Below are 23,927 nucleotides of genomic sequence, written 5' to 3'. Positions count from 1 at the left end.
AAGCTAGTGGCCACTCTTTACTTCTAGTACTGCGGACACTGTGTGGGACACTAGCACAGTCATTTTTGTTTCAGGGTAAACTTGTGTGCTTCCTGAATGTTCAGCACAACTGCTGCTACAGCTCTGAGGCAACTTGGCTATCTTTCAGCTGTTGCATCTAGTTGCTTAGAGAAGTAAGCAACTGCTTTCTGGTATGGACTTAAGTCTTGACCTAATATTTCCAGGGCAATTCTTTGCGTGGAAAAATAGAAAGAATGCTTTACTTACATTTGGAAGTTTCAAAGCTGGAGCTGACATGAGGGGACTCTCTAGCTGGTGAAAGGCTCGTGTGGTGTCTCTTGTCTACTGGAGATTTCAGTTCTTATTGGCAATAAGAGCATAGAGGGGTCTGGTGAACAGTTTATAATTATGAACTCACAGCTGGCACTACACTGCCATGCTTAAGAAGGTTTGGAGTTCTTTCGTTGTCTGGGGTTCAGGGTTTGGCATAGGGTTTCTTTGCTTTAAAGTCTGCTGCTCAGCACTCACTTCTTACTCTAGGTAGATTACTTTCTGTTTCACTACTTGTGCCTTTTTCTTTGAGATTCTGCGTCTTTGGAGTCTTAGGAAATTCAAAAGGCTTACCGTCCAGGCTTCTCTCGCTTCCCTCGTCTGAGTGGCTACTAGAAGATCATCTACGTATTGTAACAGCCTCCTTTCCTCTTGTGGAGCTTCTTGGGACTCTGGGTCTTTGCAAGCTGTTCTCCAATCGGAGTGGAGAATTTTGAAGCCTTCAGGCACATGGACTATGTGAGCTTGTGTTTGAATGCAAAAATGTTCTGGCTGGCTTTGTGGATAGGGAAGCAAAAGAAGGCATCTCTTAGGCTTAAAACAGTGAACTAGGTTAGCTCAGGTGTTAAACAAGTTAGTAAGGTCTATGGATTTGCTACTACAGGGTACAAATTCTGTGTTATCTTATTGACAGCTCTTAATCTAGTAATCTAGTACTATCAGTTATTGGACTGATTCTTTCTTTACTTTCTTTTTGAGGGTACTACTCAGTTCTCACTGGTTGTGTTCTTTCATTAAGCTTGATGGGGGAGCATCTTTCACTCTCTCTGGTGCAGCAGAGGCTCATACTCTTGAAAACACTTATTTACTTATTCTAATATTTCTTTACTAATGTCTTTCTTAATTTCAGTGTCTGTTAATATTAAGCTTAACATCCTTATATTATTTGCTTCTAGAGTAACTTTTCTCATTTGAGAATGTTTAGCAAATTGAGCGAATTGTACAAAAGCTTTTAGGTACACATAGTACACATGCTACTTTAAAGGTTAGCAAAAGCATGCTTTCTCAGACTGGCTAGTTGTTCATTCTTCACACTACAACATAAACATTTTCTACAGGTACTAAAGCTTTATTTATGACTGAACACATGACTTTTGTGCTGACAAAAATTCTTTTCTTTTGGGAAGATCACTTTTACTCTTCTTCTCTTACTTTGGGAGGAAGCCTTTAGCGGGTCATATGTACTCATTTTGCAAACTGTGATTGCTTCGCATTTTGGCGTGATAATCTTTGCTTGATTTCATACGTTGCTATCTTATGCTGCATGCTGAACAACATGTTTGATTTGCTTTCTCTTTGCCTTGTTTTCTTTTTCAAGGGCTAAGACTAGAGGGCGGTCTGATCTCACAGTCTCTTTGTCATTCTGGGTGATTTCTTAAAACAAAAGACATCTCAGCATACAAAAATTATTTCATGTATTTTCTTATTATAAAACAGTACTAACAGCAATGAAGCACTATAAATCTTTTTATTTTCTGAGCTGCTCTTACTGGCAACTTCTTCTCAGTGAGCCCCTCTCAAAAGGGGCTAATTTAGGAACCTGTTTGCTCTGGTCAGTTCTCATTATTTATTTCTTTTTGCCCTATCTCGCTTCTATTCAAACCTTTTTACAGACCTTCACAGTAGTTTCTCAGTTTTCCTCTTATACACACAGTTCTAGGTGGCAGGTATCAGATGTGATTCTCACACACAAGCTCTAAGACTTTAGGTTTTGAATCTGCTTGACTAGGAACTTCTAATTTACACTCGGGGCGTGTACCTTGACACTTATTGGAACAGCAAAACAGCAATACCAGTGTTTCTCATAAACACCGCACTGCAATAATACTTGCACATCTAGCTTTTGCCCACAGGCCATTCTCGTGTTCTCTGGGGAGACAGGGCAGCCAGAGCTGTCCCTGTGCCCAGGGCACAGCCACTGTCACTTCACACAGCGTGCTAGCCTCTTGATGTACTAAAGGCTGTCTGAAATTGCCCACAAAGGCAGGCTATTCTGTTTGCTACAGAGAATTTTAAATCTTTTCAGTGGATTGTTTCTAGTAAAGACTTACTGCAGTACTAACTGAAGTCTTATAAATCTCCTAAGTCTCATTAACTAATTTATCTCATTTATCTCTTCTATATAAACTCTGTTTTACAAAATATCAGTCTTTTTTAGTTCTCTTCTTGCACAATTTAATTAAGTACTGTGCCTACTTACACTTGTTTTGCTGCTTTGCAAAAAGGCTGTGCTAGTCACAGCTGAAACTCTGATATGCTCACAGACATAGACACACGCACACACGCACTCTCTCTCTTCTCCCCCTCTTCTTTATTTCAAATTCACTAGAGCTAAGGCTTGAATTACTATGAGAGGGAGAATTCTTGGAATTCTTTTAACTCACTTTATCGAAGTTAAACATAAATCACTGTACTATAGTTCTCTTATGTAAAATGCTACTCTTGTTGCAACAAAATCTTAAAATCTCTACAAACACCACTATACAATCTGAGAATCAAATTATTACAATGCAGCGGAAGAAAATCACCACACAAAATCAGTGGGAAAGGGCATATTTCTCAAAGTGCTCACTTTTCTCGACACAACACAGCATACTATAATTCAGCATTTACTCATATCAATTTTCTTGGACACAATCAAAATAACAGCGCACAGTCTAGAGATCAAGTCTAAACATCTAAGGCAAAGGAACTCTCTGAGCTCATACTCACGGTTAAAATGTACCAAATCTACACAAATCACTACATTCAAACACGATAAATACTATTACTGACATTCTTCTACTCGCTTCTCCGCGGGGCACTTCTCTCTCTGTCTCCGCAGCCTGCTGCAGCCGGCGCCTCTGGCCTCACTCGGCTGCTTCAAACACGGGGAGTACTGACCCCCTGCACTGTAGGACACTGTAGATTTACTCTCTTTTATACACTATACACATATCACTTGCACGATCACAAACACAGTGCACTTGCTACACACATTAACTATACAGCAACACAGTGTCTGGACATCACACACACAAACAAAACACACACGGGCTCACTAGTTCTGTTCTATCAGAACTATGAATCTCTAATACACACATACACGGGTTCACCCGGCTTACCCCCAAAGCCGCTAGCGGTCTGCTCTATCAGAACGATGAACTCTGTCTCTAATACAGCTGCTTTATCAGCTGAACTCTGTCTCTAATACAGCTGCTCTATCAGCTGAACCTCATCTCTAATACAGCTGCTCTATCAGCTGAACTTATGAACCCAGACATCTCTGGGTGATTTACTCTCTTTCTCTCCTTCTTCTCCCCTGGGGCTCTGTAGTACATACCGTATTTTCCTCTGCAGGCCAGTGGGTCGTTGTCTGTCCTCGCAGGTGTCAAGTTGAGACAAGCGGAGCCCCACCAGGAAAAAATCCTGGGGCGCGCCTTGGAGGTCTGTCTATCCCCCCTGCCCCCGCGGGGACAGAGAACTCCTGGCTTGGCTCGCCAAAATGTTTTGCGGAGAAAAGAAGAAACTTCACAACTTGTAAAAGTTGTAAAGCCTGGTATGCTTTTATTACGACGCGTGCCGGACGCAAGCCTCTCCAAAAGGGCATGCGTACCCCTGAAGATTTCAGACTTCCTTTTATCTCTCTTCCAAATGCATATGCATACAGTTTCACAATAAGTTCATACATATTCATCTTGCATGACACTTAGCACCAGTTCTTCTTTATCAAAGGAATTTCTAGGCTGGGGCAAATTGACCTCGTGGTTTTTTCTGTTTTTCTTTCTCTGTCTCCTTGCTGTCTCGGCATGTGAGTTTTTCTTTTAGCTTTGGCCGTTTGACTTTTCACCATTGTCAGACACTTTACCTAATTCAGGACGGATCTCTACTCTGTCTCATCAGTGTTTAAATTCTATCCACCAAGAGAAATTCAGTCACTTCCAAAATGAGCTTGAAATAAGCTATTATAAAACAAGACTTTTTTCTTGCTAAGTGAGAAAAGGAATTTCCAAAACTCCTCTGTGAAACTAATACAGATTGTTTGAAATATCCTTTTTCTGCCAGGAGTAGAGGGATGCCAACCTGGGCAGAGCGCACACAAAGCTCATTTCAGTAGGAAGGTGTCCAGGTTTAGAGCAAATTTGGGGAAGAATCCCCCCAAAGGAGCTCCGGTGGGAAAAGCAGATCCAATCGGCCCCTCCCCCCAACTGGTCCGGGAGGAAAGAAAAATACCTCCTTGGAGAAAGGTGGAAAAAAACCCCTGTTTATTAAACAATAAGACCAAAACAGTATCAAAACAATGAGACCCCTTGCCACTCTAAAAGAGATGACAAACTGAGAAAACCCCGGGTTCAAGCAGCAGCTCACTCAGTCTCTGATCAGTCTCTCAGTGCTGGAATTGTCGCAGGCCAGGGCCGGCCCAGTGGGCCACAGCTGCAGCTGCCGGTGCTCTCCTGGGTGTTCAGTCCAGAGCAGTTCCAAGAGGTCCAAAGGAAAGGGAAAAAAAAACAGTCCAGGGAACTTCTTTGCCCCAGCTAGCTAACACTAACTAAAAAGCAAAAGAAGAACTCTCTGTCCCGCTGTCTGTCCGCAGACAACACAGTCAGGAGCAGGAATGTGAAGGAGTGAGTGCAGTGTCTGAAAACAAACTGCGCGCTTCTTCTCTCTCCCCCTTCACTCTCTGGAACACTCTTAAAGGTAAAAAACTTATTATTATTCAACATAAACAGAATGAGACGATTGGGGATAAAAGCATCATATAGTCAACACAGGACAGAAGGTGATACAAGAGACAATGGGGATGGACAGAAGGGCTTTGCAGCTCTGCTGGGGCTGTTCAGTTCAGGTTGCTGTTCACAGCTGTAAAAGGAACTCTTGCTGCTGTACCAAAGCTATTTGAAGATGTAGACAGCTTATTCATGAGCCAGGACCTGGTTGAAGAAGCATTTGTACCCCAAAATCTACCAGCACCATTAGCACACCATTCTTTAGCCAACATGCTGCCAGAACCTGTAATCCTGGGAGCAACTTCAAGGGAAAGGAAGTTCTACTCTCATCCCTTCCAACAGCTCTTACACCACGGCAGGAACTCACAGCAGCCCAGGTTCCCCTTGGAAAGGCAGGATGCCATGTTCCTTCTCACTTTTCAGAATTCCTCATAATTTACAAGACTTTACTCATATATTCTGAATGTTTTCAGCAAGATAATGAATAGTGTAAGAGCCTGTGTTGATCTCCTTTCACTTTGTATCTGGTATTTCCTGCAGGGAGGGGATGGAGGAAGGCAGATTTCCTGCTTCAGGGAAGGGACACCCCTGAGACAAACCTCTGACAGGTGCACCTTCCATTCAAATTAGGTTTACAGGGAAAACACTACACCCTAGGAAGAAATGTCACAAATCAACAACTTTCCATTTTGATTTTAGGAGCAGACTTCAAATGCAGCCTCCAAGTACAGGGAGCACTGACAATCTAAGCCATATGACATCCCTTCCAAAATTCCCTCTAGCCATGACAAAATGACTGCAGAAATAATGCAGCACCCTGGCCCTCCTGTTGCATCAGGAATAAGTCACTGGGGACACAGCCAAAGGGACAAAAGTTGCTCTAGCTGGGCATATTTTGAAAGGAGAGGACGGAAGAAATTAGGTGTCTCCACTGTTGAAGTTTAAAGTTTGTTAGAAATGTTTCCAAGAACTGGACAAAGGATGGGAGAGTAGACAGACAGTACCAGAGGCAGGAGAACCAGAAAAATAAACCAAACAACAGCTTTAATAAGAATTTGTACATAACAAGGTTAATCTTTATGGTAAACCTGCAGCAAAGGAACCACCAGAAGTCCCTCTCTGAGAAGGACAGTGACAGCAATGCCTCAGCCTAGGGGAAATTGAGCACATCAACCAGGGCTCATCAGTGGAATGCTATTTTCTAAGGGTCACCAAGATCTCTCCTTTCTCCTCTTCTGGATATTTAGATGTGTTTGTTTGGGGCTAGGGTTTCCTAGTGCACCAACCCTCAGGGGTTCTTGTCCTGGCTCAGGAAGATAGACAGGTACCTAAGGAGTTGTTCCACTGAGGATACAGATTCATTTCCTTGGTCTCTATTGGGCCTGTTAATTGGGAAACTCTTCCCTCCCAGGAGCAATGTGATTCCTTGATAGGATTTAACTAGTATCCAAAGAAGAACAGAACCCTCAAATAAAGCTCTCACAAATCTCTGCTGCAGCTCAGCTTCCATCCCACCAAGGTAGCACTTCAGTGGCATGTTCCCACCTTGGCAGTGTGAAAGCAAGGGATGGGCAATTTCCTCTCAGGCACAAAGAACACACAAAAACCGAGGGCAAGATCAAAGGGACGGGACCAAGAAAGGAAGCAAGATCCAGAGTGTGTTTCTTTTGAGACCCTGAAGGCCCCTCCCAGGAGACACTGCAGCTCAGGCAGCAGAGGCTGAGAGGGAGAGAGGCTGGCTCGGCAGCAGCGGGGGCTTAGAGGGCCTCAGCCAATGTAGATCCTGTGGAAGTCGTTGGCCCCAAAGGCTGCGTTGCACTTGGGGCACTTGCGCTGCCGGGTGTCATAGCGTGTCTTCACGCACTCGAAGCAAAAGACGTGGAAGCACTTGGTGAGCACCGCGTCCTTCTTGCGCATGTTGCAGCACGGGCACGTCAGGCGGGCCTGCAACACACACACAGACACATAGACACACAGACAGAGCCGTGAGGGGCCCTGCAGCCCAGCTGCTGTGCTCAGACATGTCTCAACATGAAGGTCCTTCCATTCCTCAGAAGGACAATGTGGTTTCTCCAGTACCAGAGTACAGACGAGAGATGTCAGATAGTGGAAGTGTGCCTACACATCTTCTGACTAAGGTAAAAAGGGAAGCTGAGGGACAGAGATACTCACCTTGTAATCCTTGATTTCCTCCATCAAGATCTCATCACAATTGGGAACCATGTCAGGCTTCTTTGTGGTCTCCAGCTTCCTGCGCAACCTAGAAATATCTTCCTGCACAAAAACAGGAGACCAAGAGAAGGAGCAGTACATTCTCTGTCAGTTTCTTCAGGGACCAAAGAGAACATGCACCTGGCTAAGTCAAGCCACCCATAGTTTCAGCCACTATAATCCAAGAGACAACATGATCCTCTGATGCCACAAGTATTGTCAGTTATCAGGGGACAAAATCTGAAAGAGCCAACACCTGATGAAGCCAAAGTCAAGTGAAACTGGACACCAAGAGCAGTTCAGCTGAAACCCTCGGCAAGCTCAGTGTACAAGGAGGACACTAAAGCAGACAGATCTTAAAGGATTGTGCATAGGATACATACCTCAGCCCTTTTGAAGTTGAACATCTCTTTCTCTCTAGTTACTCTGTTTTCCACAATCTCTTCCTGAAAATCGTGTAACTTCTTCTGAGCCAGCTCTAGCTGGGCCTTCAGATCATCTGCAAGCTGGGCTGCATCCATGGCCTGAGAAAGAAAACCAGTACCAAACACAGAAGAACAGCTCTAGTGGCTTCTTCTTGTTATTACCTTATTATCAACAAGTTCTATCATTTAGCTTCAAGATTCCTTTGGGCAGAGCCAAACCTTGGCATACTGCAAAGCACATCACTTAGAAAAACACTAATGATCATCCAAATCTCTTCTTGAGGTATTTTCAGCCTTCCAGCTTTTACATTTTCTCTACTAAAGTGTTCAGAGGCAGTTCTGTTAATAGACAGAACTGCAAGATACCTATATCTAACAATCTTCTCTCTTCACCAGCTCTCTTCTAACTTTATAACCAAATGCCCTTACACCCCAAATTGTCATGCTAAGCACAGGTGACTCTGCTGAATTGTCCCCAGCTCCTCTTCACAGTGCTTTCCTTTTTGCCTGTTTTAATGTAATTTCTGTATTTCTAAAACTTAACAACAAAGGCAGCTATAAGACTTAGTCTTATTTTACTGATAACACACCTGCTTCATTGATCTTAGGCATTTGTTGAAAGTGTTCACATTCCCCAGCTGTATTTCCTTTTGCCTCTCCCATCCTTGCTACAAAGGCCTTGACTTCAGTTAACTTCATCTGGCTGCTCTTTCTTCACCACAGGTTACACAGAAAAACGTTTAACCTGCTTTTCCTTATCAAAGCAAAACATCAGTCTCCAGTACTTTAATCGTAATTCTCTCCAGGACTCCTCAGCCTTCTGATACACTCATCCCAAATCAGGAAATACCAGGTTCTGTAATGCCAGTAAGAGCTCAGAGCCTTCCATGCCTCCCCAAGGCAGCAACTCCCCCTCACAGCCCAAGAGGAAAGGAAGGCATCGCTCACCTTGCGTTTGTTCATCTCCAGAGCCTGTGTTCGCAGCCCCAGCTCCTTCTCTCCTGTTCCAATGCTGCTCTGCAGTAGGTGTTCCTTCTCCTCCAGCTTACGCACTACCTGCAGCTGGGCATCCACCTTGGAAAGGGACACAGTGGGAAGAGAAGGAATGAATGCATGCATGCTCAGTGGGTCTTCAGAGCTGTCATTCAAGCTGTAGCTAAAACTACCCCTGCCTCCCCATCATCAGGGAGCACACCTTCAGCTTGCCTTTTTCTCCCACAGCAGCTGTGCCAGTATCAAGAGAGCTGTACCCAGATCTCTCTGGTCAACACTTTAAAAGTTAGCAGTCAAATATTTGCAACAAACATGTCTTAATTTTTGGACAGTGGCTTAAAGACTTGCTGTAAAGCAGTGAACAGTTCCACAGTGGCACCAAGGATGACAGGATACAAAGTCATAGAATGGCCTGGATTGGAAGGGACCTTAAAGATCTTCTGGTCCCAGCCTGAGATAACTCCCTGAGATAACTTCCACTAGGGCATGTTTCTCAAAGCCCCATCCAAGCCTGGCCTTGAACATTTCCAGAGATGAGGCATCCACAACATTTTTGGGCAACCTCCAGCAGTGCCTCACCACCCTCTGAGTGAAGAATTTCTTTCTAACATCTAATATAACCCTGCCCCCTTTCAATTTAAAACCACTGCCTCTTGTCCTGTTAATCTCCCTCATTTTTCTAAGCCCCCTTCAGGTACTGGAAGGCTGCAATGAAGTCTCCCCTGAGTCTTCTCCAAGCTGAGCAGACCCAGCTCTCTCAGCCTGTTCTTGTAGCAGAGGTGCTCATTTCTTCTCATCATCTTTGCAGGCTCCTCTGAACTCCCTCCAAGAGGTCCATGTGTCTTTCCTGTGCTGAGGACCCCAGAGCTGGATGCAGCACTGCAGCTGGGCTCTCACAAGGACAGAATCCCCTCCCTCAGCCTGCTGCCCAAACTGCTTTGGATGCAGCCCAGGATGCAGCTGGCTTTCTGGGCTCCCAGCATATGCCGCTGGGTCAGGTCCAGCCTCTCATCCACCAGAATCAAATAGTTCTTCTCTGCTCTGGTGCTCTCAGTGATTTCCTCTCCCAGCCTGTGCCTATGTAGTAGTTCAGAACAGAACCACGGTTTCCAACTCCTCCTGCTTGTTACCAGTATATACAGCTATAGGTAGAATATACAGGCAGAAGTACTATTCCAACAGGAAAAGAACTTCCCACTTTTCCTCACCCATCTGCTCTCCATAGCAGTGAACTCGCAGGACATTGTAATGCTCATACAGCAGCCTCGGTTTCCTACAATGACAGGCCCCTTTGAATCCTGATGCATTCCCAGGCTGGTAAGAGGAACACTCCATCCTGGACTGATTCTGGTGAGGACAGTTAATTCACTTCAGAGCAGCTCACATGCTGCTATGTTTTGCATTTTGGAGCAAAACACTGTCAGTAACACAGCACTGTTTCAGCTGCTGCTGAGCAGTACTTGCACACCACCAAGACCTTCTCTGTCTCATGCTGCCCACCAGCAGGTAGGCTGAGGGTGCCCAGGAAGTTGGGATGCCACACAGCCAGGACAGCTGATCCAGCTGGCCCGAGGGGTGTTCCACACCCTACAATGCTGTGCACAGCAGTAACAGCTGGTGGAAAGGTGGCAGTAGGAGGATTTTCAGAGCTGCAGCATTTAGTAACAGTAAGGCCTGATTAAGCCATGCCTTCCTGCCTGCCCCAGGAAGTAACCAGTTAATTAACTTCTTGTTTCGCTTGTGTGGACATCTCTGCTGTTCAACTGCCTTTATTCAGCTCACCTGTTTTCTCACTTTGTCCCTTCTGATTCTTTCCCCTTTCCCTCAGCGGGGGAGAGAGCAAATGGTTGTGTGCAGCTGCCTAAAACAGATAACCTCCATCTCCCCACCATCTCTCTTGTCCTCTCTCCTTTTTCCCTATTACCTGTGTTTTCAGTGTCAAAACTTGATCTGCTAGCTCCTCCTTTTCCTCTTTCAGCAGCTTATGGATCTGGTTGGACTTGATACGTTCTGACATCAGCTTGAAGTTGGCATCATCCTTCTCCCGCAGCTGCTGCATCAGGCGGATGTTCTGCTCTTGCATGTCTTCAAAGGCTTGGCCTGTGACATCCATTTCTGACAGCAGGGCCTCTTCCTCCTGCAAAAGAATCACAGGCTCTGGCCAAACTGTGCCCTGGACCTCCTAGAGTGAGCCTGAACCTTTTAATCAGAGACAGCAAACCTATCGAAGATGGAGGAAGATTCTCAGTGTCAGGGAACACCATTATCCCAACAATCAGAAAAATGTATTCTCTACAAGTCTGCACCACAGCAGGGGTACTCTGAATTTGAAGGTGCAGAGAAAAGATGGTTACATGTCACTTGTTTGGCAGAACCAGGTTTGACACAGTCGTTGCCAGAGCTGGGCAGAAATCAACACCCAATTCCCAGCAGCTGAACAGCTGTCACATGCACCAGGGCAAAAATTCCACCTGTGGAGAGCTTGACAGCTTCCAACTAACAGGCTGCCAAGCTGCTTAAACTCACTTTGGCCACTTCAGCATTGACACGGTAGAGCAGTTCTGTTCTACAGCAACAAGAATCAAAATTCTAAGAAAGTATGTGTCAATTCATTGGCTTGCCTCTATCCTGCTGAGGTGTTCCTGCTCTCTCATTGGATTGAGCCGTTTTTAGCAGAAGGTATGTACCACTTCCATGCAAAATATTCACTAAATGAACTGAGGAGGTAGTAAGTCTTAAAAAGAAGTTGTCATCTCTTCCCCTAATGGCTGACAAAATACAGCCAATTCTCCTCTTTGTTCTTCACCAAGGCCATATGTTTAACTGTTTATTTAATGTTTAATTGTGATTAAACATTTCCCACCATGGCCTGCCTGTGATATCCCAGAGCTGAGGGTGAAGGGGGTTATTTTATTGGTAGCTCTTTTGCTTGCTCAGTTTTTTTCCCCTTTGGTAAACAAGCACCAAACTCCCATCCCTGGCCCATACAGATATAAATTCCTTCTCTCTTTCTGGACGTAACCTGAAGGCAGCTTCTCCAGTTGCCCCAGTCAAAAGAGAACTCATCAGGAATTTCTCACCTGCTTAGCCATGGCAAGTTTCTTCTGTAAATATTCAATCTGTTCTTCCACTGCTCGGATCTTGCGGAGGGCATCCTCATCAGCCATCTTCTTACTCTCCTTTTTTTCCTTGTCTTCCAATTCTTTCACCCTCTGCCTCAGTTCTTCAAGCTAAAAGAACCAACCAGAAACAATACTAAACACAAGAATATGCCCTGAGCATTGTTCAGAGCCTGTTTTCCACAAAATTCTCTGAAACACTCAGGACTGCCTTCAAAGCATGGCAAAAAACCCCAGATTGTTTTGACAGTGTTACAGGCAGATGTACCATTGAGATGGGCTGTAGGCCCAAGATCTTGACTTCCACACCTTTGAAAATTTCATTTCATCTTTTATCAGAGTAGGAACATCAGTCTCCTGCAATTGTACACGTATATAGGCTCAGAAAGCCTCTGCTCCTTTAAGGCCATCTGGTCAAGGACCTTCTTCCATACAAGGAGGGGATTAGAGGAAAATGAAAAGGTAAAATAAAACCTACAGAGATACAGACTTGGCAGACAAATGGTAAGGGAGGCAGTGATGACAATGAAACCTGGTCAGTCACACTAAATGTTGAGAGCACATGAGAGTGTAAGAATATTTACTCCATCAAGATTATCTGAGTGTGGGAGAAGGAGAAAACCCAAAACAAAATATACAGAGACACAAACCTGACAAAACAAACACAGCTACAAAGAGAGGAAGCAAACCTCCCCAGTCACAACAGTTTCCAAGAAACTACAGGAACCACTTCCAGGAAGATCAGCTGGGACTTTGTAACTGATGACACTGTAAAGCAGGAATGGCTCCTGAACTGGGACAGCCAATTAAGAGCGGCTCAAATCCAGAAGAAATGTGCAGGGAAATGGAGACCAAGGATGAACAAACTGGGGTTAGACGGAGAAGGGTATAAAAGGAGCCAGTCCCATGGGAAATATGGGCAATCAGTACACATTTGTCTCGCTCAGCCTTGCCCACGATCATCACGATCATCCTGTCCTATCTTCTTGTATCTTTTCATCACACATTTTCCTAAGTATTGCCATGTAATCTAACTCTTTATGCCATGTGTGTGTACTGCACAGAGGAAATGCTGCCTATAGGTGAAACCTGCTTGTGAAGAAGGCAAGAGGGGCTTGGTACCGCAGGGGTCCCAAAGAGAGGGACATGCTGGAACTGAAGGAATCTGCAACTGGGTCTGCGCTTATGAACCTAGAGATTGTTGTGTGAGTGTGCCTGCACTAGGAACTAGTCCCCATTTATCTCCAGACCATTCCAATCTCTAAGTGACAAAGCTGAGAAGACAAACAACCCTCAGTTCTGAGGAGAGAAACAACACAGTTCTGCTACAGAGTATCTGAAAAGAAGTTTAAGTAACACATTAAGAAGAAAAGAGGAAGAGAAATTTGGAATACCTCAGCTTTTGCCTTCTTCTCAGCTGCCATGAGCTGCACTTTGTCTCTCTGCTCTTTGGGGGCAGAGCGGTACATATCTAGCAACAGTTTCATTTCCTTCTGGCTCTCCTGGGCCTTCCTGGAGAAAGGCAGACAGACCACAATGAGAACACAGCAGCAAAGCCACACTGTTACACAGCCAGCACCACAGCCTGGCAATATTCTCTCATCTCCCATATGGATATGGAGTTGTTGGTGGCTCATTTTATCCTGGTAACATAAAACAGCAGCTGAGTATAGGCTGGAAATAAAACATTTTCAGGCACACAGGTTGAAATGCAAAAAGTAGGCTGGAGATGAAATACATATCCTAATAATATCTACAAACTCCCCACCTCTGCTTTGGGAACCATATAGGAGTGGGAACACTGCTGTGTCCTCTCTTAATAACCTGCTGCTGTGAACTTCTGTGCTATTGTTATGACAGCAACAAATCAATATTACTTGACTAACACCACGAAGTATATGCTTTGGTAATTCATGCTTTAGGCTACTGCACTGACCATATCACAATCAGATACAGAGGGTGTCAAGAAACTCTCTTGGTTCCCAACTCCAGTGATGCTGATCCCGTAAAAGCAAGAATACATGAACACCCCAGGCTTGGGCACTGCTCACACAGGAAAGGGAGAAACAGCAACTCTTACTTGAGCTCAGCCTTCAGCTGCTTGATCACTTCAGCCTCCTTCTTTCTTCCATCTTCATGCTTCCCTTTCTCCTTCTCTTTGGACTCTCTCTCCTTCTCTGATTCCTTTTGCTTCTGCTTTTCCCGCTCCCGCTCCTTTTCCTTCTCTTTCTCTTTTTCTCGTTCTCTCTCTTTCTCCTTCTCCTTTTCCTTCTCTCGTTCCCTCTCCCTTTCCCGTCTCTCCCGCTCCCGTTCCTCTTCATCTCGCCTGGCCTTCATCTCATTAACATCTTCAGAAGCAGCCTTGGGAACAGGCACTGGGGCAGGAGGATCATCAGGCTCCTGCTTGATCTCTGCAGGTTCCTCCTTTGTGTCTTCAGTGCTGGACTGGGACTGGAGGAGAGCACTGCCACTGCGAGAGCGGATCTGGTGTGGAACAGGAAGAAAGATGACCAAGAAAACAAATGTTTAAGCTCTTAGCCAGGAGTCTTCCTTATCCCCTTCTCCCTTGTCTTCCCAGATCCATCTTCCACTCCCCATTTTCATGGAGCACTACACAGCTACAAAGGAAGACCATGTGTTTGGTCTAAAAAAGCAGCAGACAGCAGAGCTCTACAGAAAATTTCACTGCATCCTGCACAGTGTATCAGAAAGGTTGGTATTCCTGGCAAGGATGACAGCATCCCCCCTTCTCCTAAGCTTCTTCCCTCTTTTCTGGCATTTCCTGCTGTGTTACCTTGCTCAGGTCAGATTGGGCCTCTCTCAGTTTGCGCTTGTATCTCAGCACCTCTCCCTTCAGCTGGTGGTTGTGATTCTGGAGGCTGCTGATGAGGTGACGCATCTCCCGATTAATGGGACCTGCAAAACCAGAAACACCTCTGCAACAAACCACACTTCTGGCAATCTTCTTGAGGACTTTCATGGAGATGGAGAACAAGGTAGGTGACAATGACAAAGAAAAAATAAGACTATCACCACTCTGCCATATAACAGAGCAACACAAAACATTTGCAGAAGGAAAGTCATGCCAGTTTTATACGCAACCATAAGTCCTTGCAAATTCACAGTCCTAAGTTCCCACTTAACATTCTTTTTATGACCAGGCGCCTAAGGGAAACATGTCATGTTACAAAAGAAATCTGATTTAAATGCTACTTCAGAAGTAATTTATTTCTTCTGATGAAATTTAAGAATCACTGCTTTGCTATCTAGATTGGTCTTACAGACTTGGAAATGAATCCTCTCCTCAAGTAATTTTTAATCATGCAATACATCCTGCCATAAACCAGAATTGTTAGCAAAATGTACCTATTATGCAGCATCTAAAAAGAAATTGGGTAACATGGAATTGGCCTCCCAACAAAACAGGTGAACAGCTTTGTTTGTTGAGATGAGGAGCTGCCAGAACAAGTATTTAATAGCAACAAAGAATCAACCCATGCATCCTAGTGCACCGTAGGCCCTAATGGGCATTGGTGGGTGGGTGTTGTTTGTTTTAGGGACAGCAGAACAACACCTTACCTGCTTGCTCATTGGCAGCAAGTGTCTGTTCAAACTCTATCCTCAACATCTCGTACTCTTTGCGGACTTGTGCCAGGGTGTCCTCCAGCTGAATCACCTCCGTGCGTAGCTTCTTGTGAAGGCTGACCTCATCCCTCTGAGGAACAAAAAGGAAACAGAACTCAATGCTCTGAACCTGGAGTATCTCTCACCTTATCAATATCAGGCACCACCAGAGCCTGAATTATCACCAGAAACGTCTATTTCCTGAGCATTTGCAGAGGCACACAGACCCAGCAGTGATGGCTGGTGGCACGGCAGAGCTCCCAGGCTGAGGGAGCAGAGGCATTACCTCGATCAGCTCCACCTGGCGCTGGTGCGTCGCACGGGTGCCGTGGAGCAGCGTGCGGGCCTCGTCAAGGTGTGCCTTCAGCTGCAGACTCTCATTGTACAAAACAGAAAACTGGGACTGCATGCAGCGATATTCTGGGGTCTCCTTCACAGCCTCTTCCACGGCCCGCCGCAGCTCAACCTAGTTGGGACACAAGAAAATGCCACAAAAAGAAAAATTATCCCCTTGCCTTTGGTTTCTGTCTCTCAAGACAGAAGAACAGTGAATCAAGCTGCCACAAGCAAAGACAAAAGCAGAACTTGAATAGAACTGCTGTGAAGTAGGTCCAAATGATATGATTCAGCACCAATCTTAAAAAGTGTCTGTGTTCTCTTCATGTTCTAGGCCGCTTCTCTCACACAACCACAAGACGGAAGTTTTTGAATCTTAGGTACTGAAATAGTTTCTCTCAAAGATATAAGCTTGGAAAACATAATAAAATCTAAACACCCAGATCAATAAAGATGGACACATAGAAAAGTATGAGAGAACAGAGGAAATACACATGCAAGTAGGCATTATGTCAGCCTTCTACCACTAGATAACTGAAAGAAAGAGAAATGAAAGAAAATTCCAGAGGTACAGAACTGAACTGCAAAAAAAATTAGTTAGCAAATGATTGTGACTAGCTGCAGTGAAACAGACACATATATACATGCAGTCAGCTTAAAAGTAATTACAGGGCAAAATAAAAGTTATTAGCTAAAGACCACTTCTCTCTAAACACCCTCATGTGGATAAACAGAATTCAGAGGTGCCTCAAGACAGTTTCCAGCATCAGATCTCTGCATTTAAGTTATTGAGACAGACATTTCTTGTAACTGGCATGACCACTACAATGAAATTAGGATTATTCTCTCCATCATACACTTATCTACCACAGAGCCACGGCTTCTTGTGTTACCACTTTTAAAACATCACAAACTCACAGGCTGTCTCCTATCTATCCATCCCCCACAGTGGGGAAGACAGAAGTTCATTGACTCTTTCAAGAGCCTCTCTCCCCATACAAGTTCCTTGATTGTTTCTGTTCTCTGGTTCCACTTGCATAGGGCATGGGGAAAGTGGAAGAGGGTTAAAATCTGAAAACAGTTTTAACCAGACATGGTTAAAATGGACTCAAAGATCAGAACAGGGCACGGGCAGGAAACCATTACAATTTCCAGCAGTGGCCACGCGGTGTCACCAACACACTGAGCTGCAAGCGGAGCCACAGATCCGCTCAACTGTACCTGGAGCAAAGGGTAACACAGCTAAAGAGCAGGCTCAGAACAGACACTGCAATGAGGTTTCTGCAGACACAGCATTGCAAAGCTGAGGGTCACCCATCCCACAGAACACCTTCATCTTCACACAGCTACAGGTGTCTCACCTTGAGCTTTTCATTCTGTGTTGTTACTTCCTCAAGATCTTGACGCAGTTCCTCCAATTCATTAAGGCGATTCCCAGCAAGCTCTTTATTCTCTTCCAGCTCTGCATTCATCTCCTCAAACTGTGGGGATAAAATGCTTGTAAATCCTACTGTTAATGTGTCTCCTGAAAGTGCTAATGAACTATCTGTTCATGCAGTAACAGCAGCTACAGACTGAGCAGTCGGGTAACTTGACCAAGCGAGACAAGAGTCTAATTCCACCAGATGTTTCTTAAGTAGAAAACTCATGACACAGACAAAATGGCTTGTCCAGAGTCACTCAGCTTTGTGGCACAGGATCTAAAAATTATCTAAAATAAGTATTTAAATTCTGTTCAAATTGTGGCCCTTGTTGTCCTTGAATGTATTCTTCCCCTTGCCAACAGACAAGCTCCTGACCTCACCTTGCGGGCATTAATGGTGATTGTTCCCCCATAGAGGCTGCTCCCAGCTCCATACACCTTGTAGCCTTTCGAATTTACCTGCAAGAAATACAAGAGACCCAGTGAAATACTGACAAGAGTGATGCAGCAGGTCCAAGACCAAAGAAAGAACACTGCAGGTTCTCAGTTCTCCCAGCAAAGTCCCAGAGAGGATGACACACACCCATCCAACACCACCCCACTTCCCAGGTCTCCTGGCCAGCGCTTACTCGTTCCAGGACGTCGGCCAGGTGGCGGTTGAGCCTCTGCTCTCTCTTGCGGATCTTGTCAATGTCCCACTGCAAGTCATCAATCATGGTCTCCAGGACAGACACCCGGGATTCTGCTGTCTCCACCCTCTCTTGCAGCTTGGAGAACTGCAATCAAAGGAGTGCTTTAGCCAACACATTGCATAGAACCAACTTTTCCTGATGCTGCTCAGGAGTCATTTTTCTCTTATTCATCATGTGCTTTTTATCTTTTGCTGTGGTGACAGACTATTCCATGAACTGTCCCGAATTTTACACAAGACAGCAGCAAAAATAAGACAAAACTGAAAATTGAGAAAGAGCAGGAAGCTGGTAATATCTGGCAGAATACAGAGGCAGCCACCGCAGTTGATTCAAAGCCTTTTTTGATTTTAATCTTTTCAATCCCTATGTCCATCTACTTTAGAGAGCACCTAAGTGCTCAGATGTCTAACGCTGTGCAAGACCAGCATTAACCCAATTTTTTAATGAACTGAAATCTCTCAAACAAATGCTGCTACTAATGTGAATCCTTTAACAACTGGGATCATCCTGTAACTGATATCATTACACTGGCAAATTACACGGAGAAACCAAGAAATTCAGAGTGACAGGGATGTCACCTTGACTGTTCAGGTGTCTACACAGCCACCTCAGCATCAAGTGCCCCCAGTTTCTCTGCTCTCCTCTCTTCTTTAAAATTTAAATCCATTCAGTTCACTGTCTCACTTATATCCTTTCCTTCAGTGATGCAACAAGCAAATCAACCTGATTTATACAGAAAATCTATATACAGCTCTCCACAACAACAACCTTTTTTGTAACTTTCAAACAATGCTCCGCCTGTGTCTCTCCAAGGATAGGAACTGCCTTCCAATCTATGGGAACCATAAATTATGCTAAGCAGGACCCCAAAGCAGATTTCTTTCTCTACCCTGCTCATACCTCCTGAGACATGACTCTGTGCTTCTCCTGAAGAACATCAGCCAGTTCCTGCAGCCGTCCATTCTCGTGTGACAGGTAGGTATTCAGCTCCACTACTGCTTCTTCCATCAGTGAAATATCTGAAAGGTGCACAAATAAAAGGGAATTAATGGAAATCTGGTTTTGATACCTGAACAGCAAAGAGAGAAAGAAAACAGAAAAGGAGACTTCTGGGTCGAACGTTGGTTTAATTTACCTCAGCCATGGGTGCTTCCTGAGGGCCTGATCTCAATCCACAGAGAGCTCTGACCTGCACTCCATAAGCAAAAAGCTCTGCAGTTTAACAGTGCTGCCCATTTCTGACCCGGGGGCCATCCCCTAACACCAGAGACCACTTGAGCTGTGTCTGTGCCAGCAACCCAGACCATGCTCTTGGAACCCAGGGACACTCGAATGATGCCCAAATGCATTCATAAACCTGCTGCAACAGGTGGCCCAGGGTGACACATCAGGCCAACACACCATGACACAATGTGACAATCACAGCACTGCGGTGACAGGTGAAACTAGAGCACCTGGGGACAGGTTCACATGGCACCAGTGTCAAAGCTACTACAGCTTATGACTGCCAGCCAAGGACAGCAACATGTTCCTACACCCATACCAGACTTGGTCAGAGCACACAGAAGGCACACCAAGCATGAGCTGATATTTCACCCAAGGTTTCTTTCAAAAGATTAAAAATCTTACCTTAAGCTAATGATGTTTTTTCAACAGTCATCTGAGTCTAAAGTGAATCTGCTACATTAATTTTTAGAAGATGGTAATTTGGCTTTCTCTGCAGAACTCTGCTATGTTCAAAACTGACAGCTACACTAAGCACACCACACCATGAGATGGGTACAATTTTGCTCAGGACTCAGTGGAAACTGAGCAGCTTGTTATTGCTACACCTTCTACTAAACCTCAAAGGAGAAAAGAGTCCACCATCAGTTCACAATGCTGATTTCACTTCTTTACTTGTAAGCATGAAACCTTTTATGTGGTGGCTGAGGAGGTTCAACTGTGCTCTCTGACTTCTCAGGCACATGAACACAGCACTGGCAGAAACAAGCTGCTTCTTAGCCCAACTGAGAGCCTCAGCAGAGCCCTCAGCATTCAAATACAGAGGTAGATACGATGCACTTCTAGCACATGGTCCTTTAGAAGAGGTTTTGATAAGCAAGAGTTTGGAAAGGCAAACAAATTCATTTTAGAAAATAAATGCACATAAGAAGGACTAGAGCTTAATGTCTACAATGCAGGATCAGGTCTAACGTAGGGACAGATAAGCATTCTTGAATACCTGCCACCTTTGTCATACCTCCACTATTCAGCTTGTGAGACAGCACATCCACTTTCTCCTGCAGCTTGTCATACATTGTCACAATCTGGGCAACAGCACGGCGGGAGGACTCCACACGCTCCTGCAGCTGAGATTCTATTTCCTCACTGGTACTGCTGGCTAGAGTGGCCAGGAAGGAGAATGCTGGCTCCAATCCCTCCCCTGGGAACATAAAGGGGTGAAAAAAAGTAAGTGTGCTCTAGAAGGTAGCATATCACTGCTCTTTAAAATCACAAAAAAAAAGGTCTGTCAGCCTTTAGAAATGGACATCAGCATTGTCCACAGCTGAAATCCACCTTTCCCACTGTCCCCAGACAGGTGCCTCACCTCGTTCCCTCTCATCTTTGCGCTCTTGATTACTGTCAGAGTCTGGTTCAGGTTCTGGCACCACCAGTGCTTTTCTGTCAGACAAAAGGTCTCCAAGACCTTGGTCCAGGTCAAAGCGTTTAAGGATGATGCGGATATTTTCATCAAACTGAATGATGGGACAGGCAAGGCAAGACAAGATAAAGAATGGATGTGAACAAAAGGAGTGCAGCAGTACAGGGGAGACAAGCAAACTGTATATGAAGTAACAAAAGCTGTTCCCAACCTGATTCCAGTAGCGGTTGATGATCAGCAGGGAGGCATCGTCGGTGGCCTGCCGACGCTCCAGCTTCTCAATGTGCTCCCGCAGCTCATCTTCGATGGCCTGGCGCTGGTCCAGCATCTCCGCCAGCTTCCGGTTCTTGGTCTGCAGAGTCCGGATGTCCAGCTCCTCCTGGGCACAGGGACACAGGCCAGGTCACAGAAGGGCTCACCATGACCCCAGAGACATTTCTGCCTCCAGATGAAAAAAACCAAAGGATGGAATGGGGGTATGCAAGGAAGATATACCGTTGAAGAAACACCACCAAGTTTAATGGTCTCCACAGTGGTGCCCGAATCTTCAACCCCTGCCTTCTTCTCTGGAGGTGCAGAAGGGCCAGGCTCTCCAGCCGTCCGTTTGTTGCCAATTCCAGACATGGTGGCTGAAGTGTACAGATTCCCACCTTCTCCAAGTTCTTCCTGAACATTAAAGAACACTATAAAAAAAACACCAAATCCCTACAGTCAGTTTATTTGGAGTTTTTAACATGGTGACACATCACACTAACAAAACGCCCAAAACAGAGAAGATCATGGAACTAGAAAGATTTTGAAAAATATTTTTTGGGAGGAATGGACTAAAAGTGGAAGACTGGTAAAAGAGTGTAAATCATTGAAGTGACATTGCAGCTGGGAATAACTCTTGACAAGGCAATGAACCTCTGGCACTAAGGGCGATCACATCTCTAATACTGCATCTCTGGCCACCTGTTGCTTCGGGAAGCAAATTTGTTTCTGTTTGTTTCTGTTACTTTGCTTCCACAAGGAGCACTGTAATAAAAACAAATTTACTCCTTGTGTTCTAACTAGGAGATTGTGCCAGCCGGTGCTGACTCACACATTCCGGTCCAACATTAGTAAAACACACCAGCAGGACCTGCACTTCAAGCAGAAAGCCAATGAGGAAAATATCCACTGCTCTGTAATGTTAAAATTGAAGCACTGTACCTTATCACCCTCCTTGCAAAAAAGTCTTCATTCAAGTGCACTCTCTGCTTTTCTGCATTAACAAAAATGAACCAGGTTAGACTTTGGCAAACAACTGAGACAGTGTGTATGTGCACCAGTTCACTGCACAACAACCAAACTGTTCCTATTGAATCTACACACAAAGCCAGTCAAAGCTGAGGGCAGCAACACCCTGGAAACAAATAAGCCCTGTATGTAGAGAGCCCACAAATCCTAAGAAACTGAAAAGCAACTCAGAGCCAAGGGTTGTAAAGACCCATTCCAAGAGTTTTGCTGTGTACCAGGAGAGATGCAAACATGTTTGAAGAGAACCTATTCCTAACTCAAGGCAGTCTGAAAAGCTCTGGATTAATAAAGAACAGCTGGGGCTGCGAGGGAGGACATCACCTGCCCTGTGCTCCTGCATGGAGCAGGCTCAGGCAAAGCAGGTTGCCATGGGCCCTGTCCAGGCAGCCCAAGCATCTCCAGGCACAGAAACTCAGCCATGGCTCTGGGCAGCCTCTCTAGTGCTTGATCACCCTCAACATTAACACAGGCTTTTCTCATGTTTGAACAGTATTTCCTGTAGTTCCCTAAAATATTATTAAGCAGAATTACAAGTGTATCCTCAAAAGGTTTCCAGCACAAATGGAGCAGCTGGAGATGAAAAATGGAACCAATCAGATCTTCACTAGACGTGAGCTGCATTTTTGTCCCACAGCCACTGAGGCTGTAGCCTGACTGAATGAAACCAGAAGTGAATGAAGTGCAGACCATACCAGTAAAACCCAACCTGTTCCATTTAAGCCTATAATGGAATTTATGGTCAAACCAGGGGTTAGGAACTGAACCTTCCAGTTCTTATCTGCTTTAATTGAGCAGTTTTACCGAAAGCAAGAAAGTCATTGCCTTTTGAAGATGAAGCTGGTACACTGCTTTGCCAAATCTCAGCATTTCACAAGCATTTCAGCATGGCATTGCCCTTCATCATATGCAAAACAGTATAAGGATTATTTCTAAGTGAGCTACTGAAACAGATCCTGCTGAGTTACAGCACAGATCCTGTGAGGTATCTTACAAAGACAATTGCCACAGAACCATTTTCCTTCTCTTAGCCTGCAGCACTGACTTTAGCTGGAATTCTGAGAGCATTGGAAGGGAGAAGCTGTCACTAAAAACATCTCATTTGTCCCCTGTCAGTCCAGCAAGCCACCACTGCTCACTGCCTTTCATGCTTTTTGTTCACAGACAAAATACCCCTTCCACTGCCTCCTGGCACTACCGCCCTCAGCCCCAGCTCCCCTCTCACCACTTCCTCACACACTGTACACCAGACCCCCAACCCATTAATTTTTTATGGCCACAGACCTTCTCTTTCACAGAATCATTTAGAATGGGAAAAACCTCTGAGACTGAGCCCAACCCATGAACCAACACCACTGTGTCAGCCACTCCACAGCACTGAGTGCCACGTCCCACCAGGGACAGGGACTCCACCACCTCCCTGGGCAGCCCCTTCCAGTGCCTGACAACCCTTTCTGCTGCTCACACATAGAAGTAGTAAAGGACTCGAAGCATGAATGCACATTTCTTTGAGTGTCAGATTTCCTTTTTGACACAGAACAGCTCATCTGCTCTGCTACTTAACAGTAAGGTTTACTTACTCATTCTGTATTTGCTTTTAAAAAAGATGGATTTCTGATGACAAGCCCTATCGATTGAAGATTTTCTCTTCTTACTTACTATCATTTTACAACTAAATCCAAAACCTTTATTACATCTGCCACCACCTGATGTTCCTGCTACAGTACAGAAATCACACTACACACATATAAACCTGAATTTATGTAAAGACACAGAAAAACAGAAATAAAAGCATTCGGCAGATTTAAAAACTGCTTTTTGAGTTTATACTCCCCAGCAGGAACTCCAGTCAAACAATGATCCATCCACAAGCCTAACGGGGATTTTTCCATGGCTTCAGGTCAAGCTCAGCAAGAATATTTTAAGCATTGGAGGAGAAAGGGGAAAACTCCCAACCCTTTGCTCTGCCTGGCCCTAGCATGGCATGGATGGGGTGCTGTGTCCAGTTCTAGACTCCTCAGAGTTCAGAAAGACAAGAAGCTACTGGAGAGGTTCCAATGACAGCCACAAAGATGATGAGGGCTCTGGAGCATCTCTCATATAAGAAGAGGCTGTGATATCTGGGCCTGGTTAGCCTGGAGAACAC

At 44.9% G+C, this 23,927-nt stretch overlaps 1 protein-coding gene across 7 annotated transcripts in view; it reads right to left on the bottom strand.

Moving 5' to 3' along the window:
* Positions 1-6,063: 6,063 nt before the first annotated feature.
* The window catches only part of RNF20 (ring finger protein 20), a 40,764-nt gene continuing 22,900 nt past the window's right edge, over positions 6,064-23,927 (bottom strand). For 6 of the 7 annotated variants that reach the window (XM_074533348.1, XM_074533347.1, XM_074533346.1 and 3 more), the window contains 20 exons: positions 21,698-21,749; positions 20,999-21,186; positions 20,715-20,882; positions 20,450-20,597; positions 20,102-20,284; positions 18,760-18,878; positions 17,797-17,943; positions 17,549-17,626; positions 17,106-17,225; positions 15,695-15,874; positions 15,364-15,499; positions 14,579-14,700; positions 13,865-14,268; positions 13,179-13,296; positions 11,746-11,895; positions 10,590-10,802; positions 8,621-8,746; positions 7,631-7,771; positions 7,209-7,310; positions 6,064-6,980 (listed from right to left, as the gene is read on the bottom strand). In XM_074533348.1, coding sequence (XP_074389449.1) covers positions 6,804-6,980; positions 7,209-7,310; positions 7,631-7,771; positions 8,621-8,746; positions 10,590-10,802; positions 11,746-11,895; positions 13,179-13,296; positions 13,865-14,268; positions 14,579-14,700; positions 15,364-15,499; positions 15,695-15,874; positions 17,106-17,225; positions 17,549-17,626; positions 17,797-17,943; positions 18,760-18,878; positions 20,102-20,284; positions 20,450-20,597; positions 20,715-20,882; positions 20,999-21,127 — 2,961 coding nt within the window. In that variant the 5' untranslated portion in view covers positions 21,128-21,186; positions 21,698-21,749 and the 3' untranslated portion in view covers positions 6,064-6,803. The remainder of the gene's footprint in view (positions 6,981-7,208; positions 7,311-7,630; positions 7,772-8,620; positions 8,747-10,589; positions 10,803-11,745; positions 11,896-13,178; positions 13,297-13,864; positions 14,269-14,578; positions 14,701-15,363; positions 15,500-15,694; positions 15,875-17,105; positions 17,226-17,548; positions 17,627-17,796; positions 17,944-18,759; positions 18,879-20,101; positions 20,285-20,449; positions 20,598-20,714; positions 20,883-20,998; positions 21,187-21,697; positions 21,750-23,927) is intronic. The other variant, XM_074533349.1, reaches the window with a different exon arrangement.

Source organism: Zonotrichia albicollis, chromosome Z (genome assembly GCF_047830755.1).
Source record: "Zonotrichia albicollis isolate bZonAlb1 chromosome Z, bZonAlb1.hap1, whole genome shotgun sequence".
In the NCBI taxonomy this organism is placed as follows: domain Eukaryota; kingdom Metazoa; phylum Chordata; class Aves; order Passeriformes; family Passerellidae; genus Zonotrichia; species Zonotrichia albicollis.
This window is presented reverse-complemented; position numbering and strand designations above follow the sequence as displayed.